The sequence below is a fragment of the Falco rusticolus genome, chromosome 5, assembly GCF_015220075.1.
Source record: "Falco rusticolus isolate bFalRus1 chromosome 5, bFalRus1.pri, whole genome shotgun sequence".
NCBI lineage: Eukaryota > Metazoa > Chordata > Aves > Falconiformes > Falconidae > Falco > Falco rusticolus.
In genome coordinates, this window is record NC_051191.1 from 50,005,717 (window position 1) to 50,028,547 (window position 22,831).

General features: G+C 40.9%; 2 protein-coding genes across 12 annotated transcripts in view; one reads left to right on the forward strand and one right to left on the reverse strand.

The window, feature by feature from the left end:
• The window catches only part of CEP290 (centrosomal protein 290), a 54,787-nt gene extending 53,009 nt beyond the window's left edge, over positions 1-1,778 (forward strand). For all 9 annotated transcript variants that reach the window (XM_037388171.1, XM_037388170.1, XM_037388172.1 and 6 more), the window contains 2 exons: positions 614-720; positions 974-1,778. In XM_037388171.1, coding sequence (XP_037244068.1) covers positions 614-720; positions 974-1,162 — 296 coding nt within the window. In that variant the 3' untranslated portion in view covers positions 1,163-1,778. The remainder of the gene's footprint in view (positions 1-613; positions 721-973) is intronic.
• Positions 1,215-10,610, reverse strand: C5H12orf29 (chromosome 5 C12orf29 homolog). 3 transcript variants are annotated; one of them, XM_037388184.1, is made up of 7 exons: positions 10,465-10,610; positions 9,312-9,429; positions 8,588-8,683; positions 5,181-5,297; positions 4,602-4,796; positions 3,286-3,455; positions 1,215-2,705 (listed from the first exon to the last, which is right to left on the reverse strand). In XM_037388184.1, exons 1-7 carry the CDS (start codon positions 10,552-10,554, stop codon positions 2,517-2,519), a joined length of 975 nt encoding a protein of 324 aa, XP_037244081.1. In that variant the 5' UTR covers positions 10,555-10,610; the 3' UTR covers positions 1,215-2,516. The 3 variants fall into 3 exon arrangements, with proteins under 3 accessions (XP_037244081.1, XP_037244082.1, XP_037244083.1); XM_037388185.1 differs by having other exon boundaries at positions 10,525-10,609; XM_037388186.1 differs by lacking the exon at positions 10,465-10,610 and adding an exon at positions 10,187-10,407.
• Between the last annotated feature and the right edge of the window lie 12,221 nt (positions 10,611-22,831).

The following is a 22,831-nucleotide window of genomic DNA, read 5'->3' on the forward strand; positions in this document are numbered from 1 at the left end:
ACAGTGTAATCTTTGTAACAGTTTTCCCATTCTGAGAGGATAATGTAGTTCATGCCACATTTGCATTATAAACCTCAAAAGACTGCTTGTAAGATGTCAGTCATTCCTTGAGAACCTCTTGCCTACCCCTGTTGCCTTGGGTTCCAAGCTGCCAGAGAATGAGCATCTATTTCCAGATACCAGCTCTGTGAATGATTTAAGACCTAACAGGCATCTGTCCCATAGGAAAAGCAGAGCAGCACACTGCCATATGACTTGGGCGGGGGGAATTAACCCTCTTGAAATTATGAATAAAACTAACAAGATCCTTAATACTACATTATTTCCAATTTGCCTGTATTTAATTCCGAGAAACTGTACGTGTATTTCTCAGAAGTGTGCTAACAGACTGGCTAGTGAAGTATTGCATTCTGTCACAGGAACTAGACACCACCACCTAATTTGTACAAAAACTAAAGAAAAGCCCAGATGACTTGAATTTTTGATGGTTGTTCATCCCAATACTTAAACTGTTTCAGCTTTCAGGAGATGCAGAATTACTGTAACAGGGTTATTCATGTAATTGATTTTCATTACCTTCAATTTTTTTAATAAGTTATCGTTATTTTTGCAGGACATAACGAAATTGGAGAGAAGGATAAAATTGGCAAGTTAAGGACAGAAGTAGCTGACCTCCAGACACAGCTGAAAGCCTCAGAGCTGGAAAAACAACAACTAAAGGTGAGTTTCAAGGATCATTCTTGGCAAGATAATGAGCAAAATTATGGCTAGCTAAAAGGCTGTTTAATATTTAAACTAACATTTAATGACAAAGTCAATTTCTACACATGATGTTTATGACGCCAATTTTGTTGTTAGTAAATGTGCTGTTTGTAGGTACAGCTTATTCTCTTAGGAAAAAGGCAAAAAAAGCCATTGACGTGTATTTCCTAAATTATGGATAAAGATGGTACTCCTTCATTCTTTTTAATAGGAAGAAACAAAAAAGCTGAGAAGAGAACTAGAAAACCGTGACCCTTCCTTTTTTGAAGAAATAGAGGACCTGAAATATAACTACAATGAAGAAGTAAAAAAAAATATTATCTTAGAAGAGAGATTAAAGCAGCTTTCTGAAGAGTTTGGCATTCAAGTGGACAGTCCAGGCAAAGTTTCTGTTGATTAGACTAGTGTTTAGTATCCTCATTATTGACACAGAAAATAAAATTCCAGGGCAGTTCCATAGTACTGATATATTGTTCCAAGATAAAAAACAGACAAACAAAAGTCTATTAAAGTTACAATAGTTGGGCACATACCTAAGAATGCAGCACTGGATTAGTCAACAGATTATGGTCAGTATTCATATACATCAGTCAAAATACGAGTTTTACCTCTCCCAACTTATTTGCAATATTACATTTTGATTCAGAACAGTAATTTTGGCAATACGCAGGTGTCAGGTGGAGTTAAAGCCTTGGCCTTACCGTAAAAGCTGAGAAACTCTTAGAACGTGCTAAGTTCCAGATCAATAAGAGTATGTAATTTGTTCTTGCTGCCTTGTGCCATCATACTTCTTAACTGTGGACTCAGGGTCAGTATGCTGGATGTCTGTTCTTACATGCCTGTTTATTCTTACCTCACGTTTAGAAAATCCAAGAATAAATAATTGAAAATAAAGTTACAGCGTTTCAGCCAAACTAATGGTATTTTTGTAGATAAGTGATTTTTCATTTTGTATATTTTGTATTGCTGGATGTATACTTTTGTAGTCCACATAAAATAAAGCCAACTCAAAACAATCATGCACTCTCACCTTTATTATTTATATGGCATCTTACTTAATATGCCCCAATGAAGTTTCCTAATTGAGCTGCAGTCTGAAAATGGGTATTATTAACCCAAGTCATGTCTCTCTCTAATTACGAAGGATCTCCAAAATAGAACTAGTATACTTTTCTATTATTTACTCTTTTTGTCCCAAAATAGGGGAAGTACCTGCAGGATATAGCTTAATTGGGTTTTCAAGTAATAGCATAATGCCATAGCTTATCAGTCAAATAATACAGTGAAGTTTTCCCCAAAAAGAAATTGTTACAACTTAAAAATCATAAAAGTTCAGGACTAATCTGGTCCCACCTTCAGTATGTCCTTTACTGTTACCAACTAGATCTTAAATCTGAATCATATATATTACAGTGTTGTATTAACTATAGAGGGCAACCTGTGGAACTTTAACAGTTGATTGCATTCATCAGCTAAGGACCAGCCAGTGTTAGACAACATACTTCTTACACTTAATTATAACAGTTTCCAGAAATGAGTTCAAAAGTTACGGATTTTTCATAACTGAAACATGTGGAAAGCTAGATCTCTACTCTGGATGTCAGATCTCTTGTTATGTAAAGTAAGTCATTGGAAAAATGTAAAGTTGTACAGTACCTAGGCTGTTGCCCAAGATAGAAGATTAGTTGTAAAGAGTTCTGTGGTAGACACAAGAGGAATGCAGCACATACAACAATTAAAAGAGAAAAATCATTTCAAGCATCAAACTTGATATCTTTCAGTCTGTCAAATCTTTGACCATCCAAGTTTGAGAAATGGTGAAACAAACTCTTAGGTTCAAAGTCAGAGTCATACTTAGTTGTATTAAAAGAAATTACAACAGGCTGAGAATTCAGGTATGTCTCTGCAAGCGGCCAGCGTAAACCAAGATGATGACGATGGAGCTAAAATAAAAAGAAGTAAGATCAGTTTAGAGATTTTGAGATAGTAGCCCAACAGTTCCCAGCCTGAGGGACGTAGGCGGATGTGCTTTAATTCTAGGATCCTCTGCATTAGGGCACTTACAACAAGTAATTGGTTATCTGAATAATATGAGTTACAACAAAGCACAAAAGGCAAACCAGAACCACGGTGTCCTCCACAGCTTCAGAAGTAACATGAACTTGCTAATTCATGAAAAATCATTCTTACTAAAAATACTTGTTCTGTAAGTCAACATTACAGGAAATTACTTTTTTAAATACAAGAATTAGGCTTTAAAATGTTGAATGATTCCTATACAGAGAAGCAAGAAAATATTATGTTCTCAATTATTCTGTTATTAGCATAATGCAGATAATGAAAAAGTTTTAATATGTTGTCATTGATGCAACTCACTGGCTTGACGAATTCTACTGTCACCTGATTTGCTAGAACATTTACTACTAAGGAATTTGACAAACAAGACAAAAAGTGAATACCTCACAAGACTTCACATATTATAAATTATTATAGTGCTCTCCACAGGTCCATCTACATATTTACCTTGATTAAACACCCATCATGGCAGTGCCACACAATTCCTTCAACTTTACCCTCGCTGCAGCCTTCAAACCAAGACAGTATGTCATTTTGTTTCAAAGTAGGTGGGTTCTTTATTTCAAATGCTCCATGGGGTACAAGAAGATGTATAGGTTGCTTCTTGCTTCCTAATCCTATATTAAAAGAAACAAAAATCTTCCTGCTAGTTCCATGTGATAAAGATTTTCCTCACTTCTGTTACTACACCTATCCTAAAAGCCCTCTGTAAAGGTAACTTAGATACTGTAACATTGTCCTCCCTTTTAAGAGAACAGTTAAATATACTTTTAAGTATCAAATGTAGCTGTCTCCACCTCATGTAACTTTTTATTTATATAAAATAAGTATGATAAGAGATTTGTACAGCTCCCTGCTTTGTCCTTGTGGTGACAAGGTCCTTGTGTGGTCCTTTGTCTCTTCAGTGACCATAAAGCTACTAGCTACATTCTTCATGCTTCAGATCACAATCAATGGCACAAACATCTTGGTTCATGAAAATCTGGCATATTTTCTTATGAATACAGATGAATACTTAAACCAGGCTGTTAACAAATGCATTACCTCTTCACTGACTGTTCAACATAAATCTTCATCTAAGAATACATCTATTAAAATTTTCTGTTGCAGTTCCTTTACATTCTGAGAAAATGCTTAGACCACATAGTATTTTTCCTATCCATCCTTGCAAGTTATCCTAACAGCAAACCTCAGAAATTAGAACTCTCTTGTGCTCGTACCTAATTGGGTTCTGTTATAAGGCTTTTAAAGAGAGAACTCACAACCAAAATTTAGCTTAAATTACATTTCCTTAAAAAATATTAGTATTTCGTAATTTAAAAATTGCAACTCATTACTAACTCTAGGGACTAAAAAAAAAAAATAAAATTCCCCTTTAATGGACTAAACAGTATTAGAAGAGCAATCAAAGAAAATCAGAAAAGGCACCAACAATTAAAAAAGCATTTTAATAGTAATATTTAAGAAAACTTTTCCGGTCAGAATATTTTTTTGAAATACTAAAGCAAAGTGGTTTTATAGTAAGTCCTAAAGAATACACAAGTGGAAAGAGGTTTAATAGACATAAATACTCTCATGACAACTCAATTTTCTGAGGTATTTTTGTGTGAGTTTTCCTTGAGCTAGCCCTTGCTGTCTGTTCTAAAAAGGTTACATTGCTACCTTAGAACTTTTTTAAAAACTTATACAAATAAAATGCGTAATTTTCAGTAAAAAATATCACTAAATAAAACAGTATTTAAAAACATACCATACAAACTTACCATATGGATTTGCATTAATATTAGTGCCAATAAGCTCCAATGTTTGTTCTACAATTTCTGATAATGGCACCGGACTGATTTCCAGAAGGCCTGGGTCAGCATGGTGTTTCAATACCAGCGCTATTTCAGCATCATAATTTACAACAGATGAGTGCCAGCAATACTGCTTACTATTCTTCTCCACAGGTACCCAACCTATGGGAAAACATAGCATTTTGCTGAAGTAAACATCTGAAATTATCAAATGTGTACTAGAACTGTACATGCATTAAGAAAAAAACCCCACAGTCAATTACAAAGACGAGTAACATGAAAAAACTGTGTCATATCTCAGAGAAATGGCAGAGGAATGTAACGTGGCAACTGTGCCTTCCACCGAAGCCCTGTGAGTCTGTACAGTAAACTAATTATTTTTAATGTGTCAGAAAACAAAGCCTTTCTGTATAGTGAATGAATAACATCCCAATTGTTTTCTGAATATGTTAACTACTACTTTCATCTCTGGAACTAAATCTAATTCACTTGAAAAATGGACTTCACACACACACCCCCATTTTACCTGTGCTGCATCATAGGTACCTGGCATATGTCCATTTTCATCGGGCAAAGGACTGCCATTAGAGAACTCTATGTCCTTTGCTGGAATCCAAGTATCTGGAACAGGCTTGAAATCCTCTTCAACATTCCAAACAAATTCTAGACATATAAACATGACATTTAAGTTTTAGTAAACTGTTAGCCAATTTTGATCAACTTTCAATGCAAGTATTAAAACGCCACTAATCTAAACCTTGGTTTACAGACAGCAGTCCTAGTTTGTACAAGCACCAATATCTGGCACAGTCAGGCAGTCTACAATTACGAAGGTTTAAAGAAGCACGGTAGCCTTTAAGTAGTTTAAAAGTTCAAAAAATAAGATTTAAAAAAATAGCTACCTAAATAGCCAACATTATATTTAAATAGAGCAAGAGAAGTAGAATAGACTAGACTATTTCAACTGGTAGTGACCTGCAATGATCACCTAGTCTAACTGCCTGACTAGTTCAGAGCTGACCAAGTTAAAGCCTGTTGTTAAGGGCATTGTCCAAATGTCTCTTAAACACTGACAGGCTTGGGGCATCAAACATCTCTCTAGGAAGCCTGTTCCATCCTTTCACTACCCCTTCTGTAAAGAAATACTTCCTAATATCCAGTCTGAACCTCCGTGGCATAGACTTGAATAATTTCCGCAAGTCCTATCACTGGATACCAAGGCGAACAGATCAGCAATCCCTCTCCACCTCCCCTCCTCAGGAAGCTGCAGAGAGCAGTGAGGTCACCCCTCTGCCTCCTTTTCCCCCAAGCTAGACAAGCCCAAAGTCCTTATTAGCTGCTCCAGCCCTTTCCCCAGCTTTGTTGCCCTCCTCTGAACACATTTAAGGACTTTCACTTTCCTCTGAAACTGTGGCCCCAGAACTGCACACGGTACTGCAGGTGAGGTCACACCAGTGCTGGGCACAGTGGGACAATCACCCCTTTTGGCCGGCTGGTCACGCTGTGTTTGATGCACCCCACGATGCGGTTTGCGCTGTGGGCTGCCAGGGCACGCTGGTGGCTCATGCTGAGTGTGCTGTCAACCAGCACCCCCAGAACCCTTTCTGCAGGGCTGCTCTCCAGCCTCTCCTCTCCCAACTTGTATTAGCACCTGGCATTACTCTGCCCAGGTGCAGAATCCAGCACTGGGACTTGTTAAATTTCATCCCATCAATCATAGCCCAATGCTCCAATCTATCTAGATCCCTCTGCAGGGCATCTTGTCCCTCAAGACAGTCAACAGCACCTCCCAGTTTGGTGCTTGCTGATGATGCATTCAACTCCTCTGCATCCAGATTGTTGAACAGAACTGGCCCTAGAATTGAACCCTGAGGAACACTGCTGGTGACCGGCCACCCGCCAGATGTAGCACCATTCACTATAATCCTCTGAACTCTGCCCTTCGGCCAGCTCTTCATCCAGTGCACTGTGAACATGCTCATCTCACAGCGGGAACACTTGTGCAGAAGTATGCTGTGAAGGACAGTATCAAAAGCCTTACTCAAGTCCAGAAAATCTACATCCACCCAGCCAGTGACCTTATTGTAGGATACTAAACTAGTTAAACAGGATTTTCCCTTTGTGAACCCACATTGACTGTGCCTGATGGCTGCGCTATTCTTCAAACACTATTGAATAGTAAACAGTATCATCTTCTCCATAATTTTTCCAGGAACTGTGGTAAGACTAGCAGATCTGTAGTTCCCTGGGTCTACCTTCATGCCCTTTTTGCAGATTGAAGTAACAGTGGCTAGCTTCCAGACTGCAGGGAACTCCCAAATCCCAAAACCTTTGGCAGATGATTGAGAGGGGTCCTGCCATAACATCCGCTAGCTCTTTAAGTACTCCAGGATGAATCCCATCAGGCCCCATGGACGTGTGAACATTCAGCTGGTACAGCTGGTCCTTTACAATTTCTATGTCCACAAATGGAAAGTCCCTGTTCCCACACCCATGGGCCTCCAATTCATGGGACTGGGCAGCCCAAGGTCTATCAGCATTATTAAAGACTGAGGCAAAACATGCCTCCACTTTTTCTTCATCTTCATTAAATGATCATCTTCAACAAGTACCAGTCCAATGTTTTCTTTAGACTGCTTCCTGCTATTAACAGACTTTAAAAAGCCCTTGTGATTTGAAACAACACTGGCCACTTTCAAGTCTAATTGAGCTTTGGCCTTTCATGTTTTCTCCCTGCATATATGAACCATGCCGCTTTAATCTTCCTGTAAAGCCTGACCTCGCTTCCAGAGAACAAATAAATTCTTTTTTCCTAGAGCTCCACAAGGAGTTCAGCCAAGCTGGTCTTCTGCCCTGCTTGCCTGACTTAACAACACAGTGGAACTGCCTGCTCCTGTGCTTCTAAAAGGCGGTGCTTAAAGACTGACCAGCACTCATGGACTCCTAAGCCCTCAAAAGCAGATCCCCAGGGTACTCTGCTAAATAGCTCCCTAAATAGTTTAAAGTTCACTCTCTTAAGTCCAGGGTAGCAGCTCTGCTGTCCTTGTTTCTTACTACACCAAAAATCTAAAACTCAACCATTTCACAATCTCTGTGGCCAATGTGGCTACCTATCATCACATTCCCCAGAAGCCCTTCTCTATTCACAAATAGGAAGTGTAGAAAGGCATCTTTCCTAGTTGGCTTACTGAGTACCTGTGACAAAATTACCTCCTACAAACTTGAATTTTCAAGACCTGCTCATCACAGCAATATTATATTCCCAGTTGATGCCTGGGAAGTTCAAATCTCCCATGAAGACAATGGCTGCTGATGCAGAAATTTATCCTAATTGCCTATACACTAACTCATCAGTGCTTACATCCTGGCTGGGTAATCAGTAGTAGACACCCACTACAACACCTCCTTTGTTTTCCATCTGCCTAATCCTCAACCACATCATCGCTAACTGTAAGGGCTGTACAATCAAACCTCTCCCTTATGTAGAGCGTGACACCTCCACCTTGCTGCCCCACCTATCCCTCCTGAACAGCCTGTAGCCTTCCATCCAGTCACTGGACTCATTTCCCCAAATGTCACTAACACCAATGAGATCATAGCTCTGGGAACTGACCAACGCTTCCAGTTCCAGTTTGCTTCTCATACTGCATGTGTTGGTGTACAAGCATTTCAAATATACTCCTGAACCCCCTGTGCTCCCAGGCGCAGTGTAAATGTTCTCATTAGTACTGCCACCCTCCAGAAATGCCATGCCAACCCCTGTCTTACCAACTGTAATCCTTTTAGTATCCCCTTCCCACATCAATTTAAGTTCAAAAAATCTCTTGCAGTAAAATTAAGAGTGACATTAAAAAACTGGAGCAGGATCACTGACATTTCCTCTGTTAGACTAGAGCCGTTTTTCCAACTGGATAACATGTTGCCAAAAAAAAAAGGAAAGAAATTTCACTAACCTTTGCAATCTTCCAATGAATACAAGAATCGTTTAAATCTTTTTTCAGCTTGTTTGTTGGGTTTTCGATCCAGCCTCGCCCATAGATATGGTTGCCCTAGAGTTTCCAGAAGGATAAAAAGTTTACTGAGATAAACACACCCTGCAGAGTACTGAAATCAACAACACAAAAGGCAAGAGATGGGTTCCCATTTGCCACGGGAGAAATTTTAGATCCAAAGACACTATATAAAATTCATACATTAATTACTAGATAGGAATCTAAAAATCCGTATCTAGATTCACGCCTAGTGTAATACAGAGATTCCTTCCAATTTCAGGTAAAGGCAAGAAGCCCAGCAATCCAATGAACCACAATCTTCCCACTTCCTCCCAACCTCCACACTTCTTTTAATTCTTCCCCAGGAGATTAGACACCTTTTATCATACAAATTCTAATGTAGAAGGAAAATTTACTAATAAAAAAAATCTTAAAAACTGGAATAGTTCCTTGACTGGCATGTTCACTTAAACCATACTTCAGGTATTTCAGAGAGTAAACTCTATTAACTACTTTACAAACACCTCCTATGTTTACAGTTACTATCACTTTGTGGTAGAGATGTTTAGTAACCGTTCAATTCACAACGGCTTTAATCCAATAGATCATACAATAAAAGTGAAAACTAAGTAAAACAAGGCTTCTAGGCAGCATGAGAAATCTGCATATGGATCTTCCTTATTACCTTTATAGGTAGTTACATAACAGCAGGTTCCGTCCACCTTTTCAGTAGGAATTGCATTGTATATATCTGCCTCTAACGCCTTTCCAGTTAGAGTTTCAGTTGCCAAAACTTTAAATGGCTGAAAAGAAGACAGGTATTTTAAACCCTCATCATGGCAATGTTACTGCCTTGTTCTCATATGGATTCTTGTCAAGTACTACACATTATAGTGCTGATTTCTAATCCAATCCAAATACACCCTTGTTTCTTCAATACATGACAGTTTGGAAAATGCTCTACAACAAAAGAACTAAGGCAACCTGCTTGCTAATTCCCTCCCTCTTTTCCATTCTTAATTAGCGTTTAGGAATTACTTTGCCTTCCCCTTTAAAAAGAGCATATAAACTAGATGCATTCCAGTCCAACACTGCAATATTTGGAGTTGTGCCTTCCTGTATTACAATGGCAACAGAAATTCATCTAGCTAGAGGTCTAGAGCTAGACAGGAAAATGCCACCTCAATCTGTCATAACACTGCCTTTTATATCTTCAGAAGAAATAACTTTGATTGAGCTCTCTTTCACCTTACTACGTAGTCCAGGTCTTACAGCTGCAAATGAATTCTTCTGTCATAGGCCTAACACTTCTTTGATCACAGAAAGAAAAAAGTAGAAGAAAAAAAAGAGAAGCTTCTTTTTTCCCCACAAGGCTCACAGAGGGGGACAGCTGGATGGTTTTACACAAGTTCCCAGTGCGGTCATGTTGGACCAGCCTCACTCCTCGCCATGACCTCTTGGCCTCTTCCCAACGCTTAGAAAAAGTAAACACCTGAGTGAACCCCTGGATGCAGATGGCAGGAAAAGAGCGGGACAGAACCGGAACGGCACCCAGACTACCTTTCTTTCCTGCATTTAAGACGGGGCGAGGACAGTCCTACGGAAATCTCTACTGCGCATTTCACTCAAGGCCTGAGGCGAAACCTCTCGCCACTGGGGTGTCCCCCGCCCCGCCGCCATGCCGGGCCGGGCAGGTACGATACGTTCGGTGCTGCTGCCTGTCCCCCTCGCTCCCCTCCGTCCCACTGTGCGGCAGCTCTATCCCGGGCCTAGGCCTGAGCCCGGCCCCGGCCCCACGGCCCCGTCTGTCTCCCGCCGGCTCCCTGCTGCCCTGCAACCTGGCGTTCCCGCTTGGCCGACGGCTCCTCCTTCACTTCGGTCACGAACAGACACGGCACCTTGCGCTGCACCGCGCCTCGGCGGCTCATGGCCCCGGCCGCGCTCCCGCCGCCGGCTCAGCGCCCCGCGCCCCGCCGGAACTGCGCCTGCGCCGCCCGGCCAACGCGGGGCGCGACGGGAAATGGAGTCATCGCCGCCCGCCTGGCGGGAGGCCTGCGGCGCACCCGTGCGCCGGGGGGGGCGGCAGGGAGGGGAGGGGGGGCGGTGGGGAGCGGGGGCGCCGCGGCCGAAGAATCTCGTCATCAGCCGCCAGCGAGGCGGGGGTGCTGCCGCGCTCCAACGCCCAGCCCGGCCGCGCCGGGGGCAGCTCAGCTTTCCAGAGGGGTGGCTCCCGCCGTGGCAGGGCCGCCTCACCCCGGGCTGAGGCCAGTGCGTGGTGACCCGGCCGCGTTGGCGGCCCTTAGCCGTAATCATGGAACCATAGACTCGTTTGGGTTGGAAAAGCCCTTTGAGATTATCAGGTCCAACCATTAACCCAGGACTGCCAAGTCCACTGCTAAACCGCATCCCTCGGCACTGCATCTACGCGGTTTTTAAACACCTGCAGAGATGGTGATTCCACCACCTCCCTGGGGAGCCTGCTCCAATGCTTAACCATCCTTTCAGTGAAGAAATTTTTCCTGATACCCAATCTAAACGTCCCCTGGCACAAGTCATTCCCTCTTGTCCTGTCCCTTGTTACCTGGAAGAAAAGACCTTCTCCCACCTCACTACAACTTCCTTTCAGGTAGTTGTAGAGAGTGAGAAGGTCCCCCTCAGCCTCCAGGCGAAACAACCCCAGTTCCCTCAGCCACTCCTCATCAGACTTACGCTCTAGACCCTCCACCAGCTTAGTGGCCAGTCTTTGGACACGCTCCAGCACATCTATGTCTTTCTGGTAGTGAGAGGCCCAAAACCTGAACACAGTATTCGAGGTGTGGCCTCACCAGTGCCCTGTACAGGGGGGACAATCACTTCCCTGGTCCTGCTGGCCACACTGTGTCTGTTACAAGCCGGGATGCTGTTGGCCTTCTTGGCCACCTGGGCACACTGCTGGCTCACGTTCACCCAGCTGTCAGCCAGCACCCCCAGGTCCTTGTCCATCAGTCAGCTTTCCAGCCAGTCTGCCCCAAGCCTGTAGCACTGCGTGGGGTTGGTGTGACCAGCATGTGGGACCTGGCACTTCTCCTTGTCGAACCTCATACACTCGGCCTCAGCCCATCAGTCCAGCCTGTCCGAACCCCTCTGCAGAGCCTTCTTACCCTCAAGCAGATCAGCTCTTCCCACCAACTTAGTGTCATCTGCAAACTTACTGGGGGTGCACTCGATCCCCTCATCCACATTGTCAATAAAGTTATCCATTGGCAATGCCATTCCCCTGGCCTGGCAGGCTTTCCTCAGGCTGCCTGCTCTGCTTTGGAGGTGTCACACGCCCAAGTTTGGGGTGTGGATATCCTGTCCCCACGGTCCAGGACAGCAGCATCATGTTTTTACCAAGCCTCTCTGCCTCATTCTACAGGCTTTGAATCGGTGGTGGCTTCACCCTGGTTGGACGCCAGGTGCCCACCAAAGCTATTTTCACTTTTATCACTTCTTATCTTATCACTTCCCTTATCTTATCTTATTTACACTCTTATCACTTCCCTCTTCAGCTGTGCAGGGGAGAGAAAGGCAACAAAAGCCTGGTGGGTCAAGAGACAGACAGGGAGAGATCACTCACCCATTAATGTCACTGGCAAAACAGACCTGACTCGGGGAAATTAACTTAAATGATAACAAGCCAAATCCAGGTAGGGTGATGGGAAATAAACCCTAACCATTTAAAACACCTTTCCCCATCCCTCCCTTCTTGCTGGGTTCAACTTCACTCCTGATTTTCCTCTTATCTCCTCCCCCTCAGTGGTGCAGGGAGACAGGGAATGGGGGCTGTGATCAGTTCATCACAGGTTGTCTCTACCATTCTTTCCTCTTCATGCAAAATAAGTTCTTCCTGATGGTACCTTCTCCTGTACCTCATTTATGCACTAGCCAGAACACTATAAAGAGATCCTGTTTGGACAGATCTTGGCAGTGTTAACAGTTTCTTCCTATGGCTGCTCCTGCCCATAGACAGTTCATTATTTATGGTCATCATCTGCTTTCCTGGATTCTCCTTTCAGTTCACAGCTCTTGCCAGTACTCCCCATCTTGATCCCAGTGAGCAGTTTCAGGGTATACTTAGGTGAAGTCATTCCTATAGAAATCACTTTATTCCAGTGCCAAGGTACTAGTGGTCAGGCATGGGTTGTTTTCCTTTGCAATTAGTCCTTGCAATCCATTTGAGTCATCCACTGATATTTGAGTTACAAGCATATTCAGAGACTCCTAGAGAAACTAGAAGACTTCCAGTTGTTTCAATCTCTTTGTACTTCTTACCCAGCTTGTATGTAACCACAGCTGAGCCAGCCTTGCACCATTTGTGCCCATGGAGTAAATGGCACCTGCTTTTCATGTACACATCTGTCACTTTTCACACTGGCAGACTAATAGTGTACAGTATAAGTGTACTCTGGTGATTACTCCATCCAGTCCAGTGGTGGTGACGCTTTTTTTGGTTTTGGTTTTTTTCCCTAAGGAACCACCAGTCACATGCACTTCTGGTGTGCAATGGACCAGTAGTCCTCTTTCTTGAATTATTCCTTCTACCTTCCTCCCTTCTCTTTGGCTTCATCTGTAACCTTATTACTCTTTAAGTGATGGCATCCTGCTCTTATGAGGTTGCAGGTCTCTGACGTGTTCATCTCCAAGTCACTGATGTTACTCAGTGTTGTAAATTTGACCCCATGTCCTGGGGATGTCAGTATATCTTACCATTTTCCAGGACTGAAATTTCATTTCCCCCCCTAGCTATTTTTTCATAAGAGGTGTCCTGGGACCTGAATGGGTACAGAGGTGTTAATTTGGGGCACAAGTGTACACTCTTCTTTCTGCTTTAGCTGTGGCAGTGGATTGCATGGAAGTGAGAAAAAGCTATGAACATCAACAGTATAAGCAGTTAACAGCTAACATTTTACTAACAGAAAGCGGCAAATGTCTCAATCCAAAGAAAGCAGTACCATGAGAAACACAAAGGTGTAAGAGACTGCATTGGTGAGAACCACCATCGCCATGGCAGGTGTTTGTCTCATTGCTATGGCAGGATACTCACACCATCACCACAGCAAATGTTTATCTCAACGTTGTTAAGGCAGGAAACCTACTGACTGGCACCACGGAGCAACAGGGGGAGCTAATCCTGAGAAATTTACCCAAACCCCTGTGCAGGTGCCCAGACCCAGGGTCAGGGGGATCGAGGGGCCTGGAGACCTCTGAGGACCACCTGACAGTATTGGGCACGCACACCATCGCCAGGTAGAAGGTGTGGTTAAGCAGAACAGCTTGTGACAACCCTATAAAAGAATGAAACCAACCAACATCGGACAGACCGTTCCCCCACCAGACTTGGAAACAAATTGGACCATCAGGATGCCACAGCTCTGGGGTGGTAGCTATTGCTGTGAACTATTGTATTCATTCATTCTTTCTTTTTTTTTTTTTCTTTCTTTCTTTCTGTCCAGCCATCCTTCCGTCCTTCCATCCTTCCTTTCTCTCTATCTCTTACTCTTTCTCCTTTGCATTTGCAGACTTGTTGTCTGGCAAATAAAGATCCTTGGCTCTTGAATCCATTTTGAGTCTTAGTTCTGTTCCCGAGAATACAAGCAGAACCTCGCTCCAATCTTGGACCCGCATGCAACAACTGGGCGCAAGGATTTTGATTAGAAAGTAGGCAAAGAGTACGATTTCTCTTTGTGGTATCAAAGATGTTTTTCCAATAGCACAGTTTCTATGGCAAGAATATGGGTATTATTTATGCCCAGCCAAATGGTTTGTTCCATTTTATGCTAAAGAAACGCTAGGGTGGGAGACTTTGAAACAGTCCAATTTTCCATACTTTACACTGAAGCAGTGGAGATAAAGAAAGGTATTCAAGCTGGACAGGTCACATAGCACCTGATGTCACCAGCTGGAGGAACGGTTGGCAACCATTGAAATGTAACATTCTATACTGGCTAGCAACTGCCTTTGTCAGTTCAACAAGCAGGGAGAAGGCACCACCTCCTTTGTTCCCATGTATGTCACTGTTGGAGTTTTGTTTCAAAGAAGAAGCAGAGCTAAGGTTCTAAAGGTCCAGCTTTTCAAAGAAAGCTACTTTCAGGATAAGACTACAATATTAAGGAATCCTCCTTCTGTCCGGAAGCAGAGGTTGCAGTCAAAAAAAAGACAAATGGTGAACCAATATGAACCTAATTATAGTATTTGATTATTAAGAATTGTTGCAAGTCTTTGTTTAGTTTTCTGGTAATAATTTAAAAATATTTCCCACAGATGTTTCTGATGGGATGCCTAAGACTGCTGCAGATATTGAAGAGGAAAGGGCAATAAAGGAAATATGCTATAGATCTGGTAAATACGAGATTAGTCATTCTTTCCTAAACATCAGTGCTGCCATTAATCATTGGGGTTTTTTTCCCCTCTTGGGGTGTGTTTAGGAGATTATTACAGGAGTCAGTGCCCTCACAAACACCAGTCAACAAGAACTGTGTCTTCACCTCAAGAAAAGCAGCTAAAATCCTTGGAAGCTGCCAAGCAAGACCTGCAGAAAAGTGAGTACTTTTCATCTTCTTGCACAGTGTTTACCACTTTTAAAATTACTGTTACAGGGAGAAACTATTAAATAGTTTGTCCCTCCTCCCTGCTTTTTTAATGTAGTGACAATAAAAGATAGCATATTACAAAGAGCATAAAAATATGTTGCTGTTTTCCCCCGGAATTATACATATATAGTGTCACACCTGCGGTGACTGCCTGCATCAGTTATAGATGGCAAAGGTCAAAATGGTCTATTAACTCTGTGTGTACTTTCCTGAGATACACAACTTAGGTCTTTCATAGAATTCTTCTTCATGATCAAGATTTATGGAGTCTAAGTGTAACCATCCTAAGTTTAGGAACATAGTTTAAATTTCTCATCTAGGCTCTCTGTTGTAAATGGAGAGAGACTGACATTCTTATGGGCTATTTACTGCATCATAAGATAATGGCAAAGAAAGGTGAGATGAGTCACTTTCTCAGAGCTGCTTCACGCTCTCCACTGGCTGTCTTAGGTGTCTAGATGACAAAATGTGGTCATACATCAAACTTTTCTACAACTAATTTTAGAATAAGTAACCCCTCCTTAAGCGTCCTAGAAAAGAGAGTTTAAAAAGATTTTTTTTTGTTTTGAATGTTGAACTTTATCCAACATAATTAAGTTCAAATAAATACAAAGTAATAAATATTTACCTCCTTTATTATGTTTCTCTTTCATTCCTGACCAAGTGGCATGACTGAAATAAATCTGTGTTAGTTTTTTACTGAGTAAGTAACAATATAATTCCACTTTAGGAGTAAGAGTTATCTTCTTAGTATAACAAGACACCAGAGTAATCAGTACATCAGACATTAAGAATTGCTGGGCAAAAATATGACCTGCTTCTTGTAATAAAAATGAATATTATTGTTTATTTTATGTAAATTTCATGTTTTTATGTAAGACGGATTTAAGTACGATGATGTGCTCATAAAGAATGGGAATGGAAAAATTATCTCTATTTCAAATCATACAAACATGTGAAGCCATGCGTTTTTGGCTGATTGCTGCTACCAGCCTAAATTGTTCAACAGAATTGGGCCACATTTTTTTCTTCTTCTTTCTACATTTAAAATGTTGGTATTAAAATAGTTTTGATAAGCCCTTTCTGGCAAGCTTTTAGATATATTTAGACCATAGACAAGGAAAGCAGTAACAAATACATGAATATATCTTTTAAGATAGGTCTTTATTTATAATTAGATACATTCAGAGAACAGGATAGAGATGTTTCCCCAAAGTGTTTCTTCAGCTGAGCTCTGAGGCTTTAGGTACTTAGGCATCAGGTGCTTAAGTTCCACTAGACAGGGTCCAATTCACTAACAAAAACTAGAAAAGAATATAAACCAAGAGGTTAAAGGAAATTGTGCTAAATTGTATCTGAAATTGAGAAACAATGGATATATTTTTTCCTACAAGCAAATATACTTCCATATCTTATAATGCAGCAACTTGGAGGAGAAGAAATACATGTTCAAGAACATTCTGTAACTTTAAAGCAACCATTCAGGTAATTGTTTGACAGAAAATTTTACAGTTCAGTCTTTTTAGAAACAGTGACATCTCTCCCCACTGAGAAAATGTAAAAGTGCTTTTAAAACTTCCTCAGCCAAAACCAGCAAGATACTTGAGCTATGCTGTGTAGTTTGAAAGAGCCATTAATAGTTTGTTTGCAGACACGAAATTTTGCCTGTTTAAATAACCCGATTTCTCATTTTTTAAAACAGTACTGATAAGAAAGAAAAATATGTCACTGCCTTTAAAGTGAGTGGCTACAAGAGGTGGGTTTTGACTTGTAGCACTGGACAAAGCACAGTAGAGACTATATGACTGTCATCTGTCTCTGTTGGACTGCTGGTGAGGCATCTGTGCCAGCCGAATGCTGATCAGCTGAGGTCATAAAGGCTACAAAACAGTCACAAGGTACCCTAAGGACCATCAATGCATTTTACAGCTGTCTTGAAAGCAGGGATTAGAACTTCTAACTCGTGTCTCATGTTGAAAGTTTACTACATAAAATGTTTTTGAAAGACCATATAGTTTTACTCTAATAAATTTTGCACAAAATATTTTGTATATCTTTTGTCAAAAGAATCAAGAAGACATGGAAGTGACTAGAAGAACCATGCTTAGAGAAAAAGAGATTAACTGAGTACTTCAATTTACAAGAAAAGTCTAAATTGAAACAAGGAAATTATCAGTTGGAAGAGCCAAAGATGATAAAATTGCAAATTTGAAATATAAGATGTAAGAAGTAGACTCTACCATTTTAAAACTAATTAAAAAATCCAAAAGTATGCTCTGTGTGGTCACGTATTCAGGTCTTCAATATATTCATTAAGTTTAATCTGTTACAAAAATTTGGCTGTTGACATGATTGTTATAGACTATGGCTGTACACCCCAAGACTGATAGTAATAGATGTCCATAGAGAGGAAAAAAATCACTAAGCAGAATCTTCCCCTATTTTATTTGACAGATGTTTTAAGGCACAATTCCTGATATGAATAAATACTGTTAGTTGTACTTAGCAGTTTCAAAGGATTTTCAACGTAAACAGCTATAGTAATGCATTCTAGAAAGTAGCTGTTTTGGTGAGAAAGCCCAGTTCTTAGATGGTTTAGCTGTTTGCCAGATGTTTGGGGCCTCAGTCTGAGTTTGATCTTGAGATTTTGCCATTTTAGCAGGGCAGCAGGACTGTGTTATGAACGAAATTAACTGGATAATGAATCTCTCAGAATTAACTGAAATATATCTTTACACACATTTGAAACTACAGTATGAAAGATTGGATAAAGGCTGAGAGGAAGGCTGATGAGAAGGACACTTTAATATTGCTTCCTGAAGGAACAAACCTCTTACTAATTTGTTACATATACATGAATATATGTCTTTGTCTCAGATGTTTTTCCATTTTTGCATTTACCTGACCTTTGGTTGTTCTTAGAACAGAATCAGTTTTGGAGGGCAGCCATTCAAACTTCTTTCTGTAACACTGGGATCCAGGAATTACCATGGTGGCACCCGTAACTGAATAGAAAAGTGTTTTGCTTCCTGGGAGCATTGCCTTCACTGTGACTGTTTAGAAAATGAGGATAGATGAGAGACCATCCATGGTGCCTTCTAGCTGAAATGGGTTTTATCATTCTATGAGAAATTGTCACACGTTTCTCTATCCTCCTTCATAATTTCTTACATAAACCTTGGGTGGTAATGGTGTATTTTTAATTCTGTTTTGAAATTTAGTTTTTATAATTTAAACTTAAAAATGTTGTAGTGATTATAAACACATATGCATTCAGGCATCTCTTTCCTTCACTGAGAGATGAATAGAAGAACCTAGAGTATCTGGTGTAGCTGAGAGTTCTAAAATGTAAAAAATCAGACAAGAAACATCTTTTCAAAATCAAGGACTACAAGTATTGAAAATGTTCAACCCCCCTCTAATTAGATATTGGAGTTTCAAATTGTAGCATGGGATGCCTTGCAGCAACATTTTATGTGTGGTCTGCCTGAGTCAATTTAAAATCTGAATTCAGAGGGATACTGTGTCCAGTTATATACTGCCTTCTGCCTGGCCAAGCCTTTATGTAACGTTGCAGCAAGAAGAAGTTCTCAGGTGAACACCCTTTTTGCTGGAGAGTATAAATGAGGAATAGAGTGGGCTGCTTTGGGAAAAATCCTGTAAGAGCTCAAATGACCAAAATGGGGCAACTTTTCCATGAATGGGATCTGCAGGGTCTGCTGGGCTGTGGTCAGAGGCCCATTTGGTCCTGTACAAGCTGTGGCTCCCAGCATCTGACATATTGTACGGTTAGCTGTACCATCCTCCTTTTCTTTTTAGTGTGATCTCAAGAAAACAGCATCTTATGAGGTGCTTTATAGAATCTGACCTTTCCAGCTGGGGTCATAAAGGACTAGCACCTCCTGGTGCAATTTAATCCACCTCCCCACCCTGAAAAGCCAACCCACAAGCCAAAGCCAAAAGAAAAAACATTTTCTAGCACCTTAACATGCCAATGCTCCCAGCAGAGGACCAGGCTAAAGTGTCAGGCCCAGCTCAAGGGAAAGACAAAGAAATGCAGGAGAAGAACATGGCCAGGACGGCAATACTTGGCTGATCCTGGATTGCTGGGGAAGCACAGCCTCAGGACATTATCTCTTCCCTCTTCACTGGAGTTTCCTGTAGAGAAGTTACAAATATTGTTCCAAGTCATCACCTGCTCAACTCAGCAAGTCACAGATACTAAGGAATACCTCATCGTTGTACAATAAATCCATGGCTCGACAAGATATTAATAGTTCCTGTGAGGTTCTGACTACGCTTGACAGAAATCAGAGGAACGGAAAGGGGTTGGTGCTCTGTGTGATCAAATCCTTATTTAAGATTTCCTTTTCACAGCTTCAAAGGCACTAAGATCCACTAAAATAATAAAAATATGTGCATCTTTTCCAGATCACAGATGCATCCCCTATTACACTACTTAGTTCCCTTCTTCCTGTCGCTGCCTCTGTCACTGGGGCCCCAAAGAGGAATCAAAGGAAATTCAACATTTTGAATTCAACATTTCATGCAGTGAGGCCCTAAAGACTGCATTTCTGTGTTTTCACATACTCAGTGCATGACAGATTTCCCACACTTGTTTAAACTAACAGTACTTGCAAATAAGTCCTAAGATAATGAGCCAGAGATCAGAGGCAGGGGGCTACTGATCAAAAGTTGAACTTGCCGTGGTATTATGTATGCGTGTACACAGTCTGCTGCTGAATTGAAAGGTGCAGGGGAAAGAAATAATGTGTTGCTTTCACCTTATACATGTTAAAATATGCTAATGCTTTTCCAGATGGTGCTTCTGAAAGCACATCAGACATCTAGTGTACTTGAATCATATTAGATAGTAAACTAATTAACAGTGGTACCACTTGTATTTTACTAAAAGTTTGCAAAGCTTCCAACATGAGATCCTACTGAACCAATTTATATGGCTAAATTTAAATTAATAACTCCCAGAATCTTAGTAGCACTTATATTTTAAATAAGCCGTTTTATTAATTAAGGTAACAAATTCCATCTCAAGTCAACACCCAAATGAGAAAAAAATTGGTTGTTTTAAAATAAATACTGAACAAAACTTCCATGGGAATTGTAGAGATTGCTTGGGAAAAAAGAAGGATTTTGACAGTTTCCTCCTAATGAAGACATTTTTGATAACATCTCCCTTGTATAGCAATACTTCAAGTATATATGTATGTGTGTGTGTGTATATGTATACAGATCTTTTTAAAATCAGCGTGTGGCTAACGGAGCTCGCTGTGCGGGCACTAGGGGTCAGTGCACTCACAGGAATGGGCTCCAACGACGCCCAGGAGCCAACCTTCATTGGCATGAGCTCGATTCCAGCTCTCCAGAGCCAAAGCCTCTCTGCAGTGCTCTGCGGCGGCTTCGAATTAAGAACAAAGGGCTCAACAGGCTTGTTATGCTTCCTAACCGCCAGCTCAGGGGAGAGGTACAACAACCTATATTAAAAGTCGCTGAATAGGTATTTCTTTGTCTTAAAACATAGTGATGATGTAACGTTATTTCTCTCTTACGCTACAGGCTTTCCAGAAGGCATTTTCTGTTACCACCTGATCTGGATAGTCCTCACCATATCTTCCCAGGGAAAGCCTTTGAAAAGAGGTGTTCCCAAATTGAGAGTTTCCTTTAACCTTTCCAGAACCTTTTAGATAACTTCAAACGTCTTTACTTTTCAATTCTGAGGTTTTTTACAGGTGAAAATGATGGTAGAAACATACTAGTGTGGTGTGTGTTATTTCAGGTGCCTGAGAGTACAACTATTATGCTTAAAATACAAGGGAAGTCCTGCTGCTTCTTTCTTCTTTTCATTTCCTAAGAAAAAGGCAGTTAGGCAGAACTATATATTAAAATTTACAGAACCATTTGAGAAGCAGAGGTGAACATCCAAGACCCTTGGTTTGAGAACACATATACAAAAGACACTTTTGGGGGCGTTATAACATGTTTTGCTCCCTCTGGACAAAAGCAATGTTTTCAAAGGTTGGTATCCTTGTTGTCATTCATGCATGATGAAAGCTTATTAAAGAATTTCCACTATAAGGATAGAATGTGCTTCTTACACCTTCACAACTCCTTCTCCCCCACCACCCCCTGGAGAATCTGCAGAGCAGACTTGGAAGATTATGCTGCCTTACAGGAGTATGCACCAAGCACAACATACTCTGACATGACCCATGGTAATTCTATTGACTTCAACACAATTATTCATATTCTAAATTTTTTCTGACAGTGTATTTTGACTGATCACAGCAAAGTGGCTTCCAAGTTTTTTTTGTTGCAGTATGCATTGCAGCCTGCTAAATTGATATTGCTCTTGGAGATGAATGAGGATGCAAACAGCAAGACTTTTGAAGTGAAATTTGCAAACTGGACAAATATAGTACAGAATTGTGGGAGGAACAATAAATTGTGGAAATGTGACAATCACTTGCAAATTAGATAAAACATGCCTCGTTCAAGCTCTTTCAGTTGGCCGGTGCCAGCTGAAACTTTTGTTGTGTTGGCGTAAGAAGCACCTGATGGTGAAGGGAAGACAGAAGTCTTGAATAGCTTATGCTCTGAAGTACCAAACCATTAACATTCAGAAAATAAATATTTGTTTTGTGGGATTATATGGTTTATTCCATTATGTTTACATCTGTAGGTTTTCTCATAGGCCAAAGCGCATGTCAGCAGGAATAGTGCCAGGATAGCTTGGATGAATGAACTGCTGAAGTAGACACTGATATGACTTCTCATGTCACTGCCAGCTGTCAAGGGAAGTCTTGAGGCTGTTAAGGAATAAAAGTGAATAGTTTGTGGCTGTATTTCTGTGGCCAGTGTAAGGAATGGAAAAATATGATAAATTTGCAAAATATTTTGCAAATTACTTTAAATTGGATTTTTGGGAGAGGGAGTTGTTCAATGTTTTGTGAAGTGACAATCATGTATTCCTTAATGAAAATGCCACATGACAGTAGCACTGAGATTCCTGGTACACTAACGGTAACATTTCCTTCAGTTAAGGCAGCTGCAATGTTTCAAGTCTGGAAACCAGCAGACGTTTAGCATTTCTTACCTTGAGGCCACAGATACCTGCTGTTTGATTTAAGGCATTAGAAAAACTATCAGCATGGCTTGAACTGAGGTTGCTGGAGAATAAATAGCCACAACAGTTGAACTCTCCTGATTTAGTATTATTTTATTTGCCCTAGAGTGCACTGCACTATTTTAAAGTGACACACCTCAGAGATTCACAGCAGACTCTCCTCCCCTTATTTCAGCGTGACTGATCCAACATTTGGTTTGCTGGAAAAAGCTGTTTTAAAAGCCATTATTTTAAAATCCCTAGGATGGAACACACAAACTTTACTTAAAAGGCAAGGAACAACAGTTCGTAAGATCTACTCTAATAGACTAGCAACCACTTTTTATTAGGATACATAATGGAAATAGATTTTTGGTTATAAAATCATATAATTAATCTCTCAACAATTTGATATATGACTCTTATCAGAGCTGCTCTAGAGAAAACGGATCTCTTAATACCCATGTAAACTCC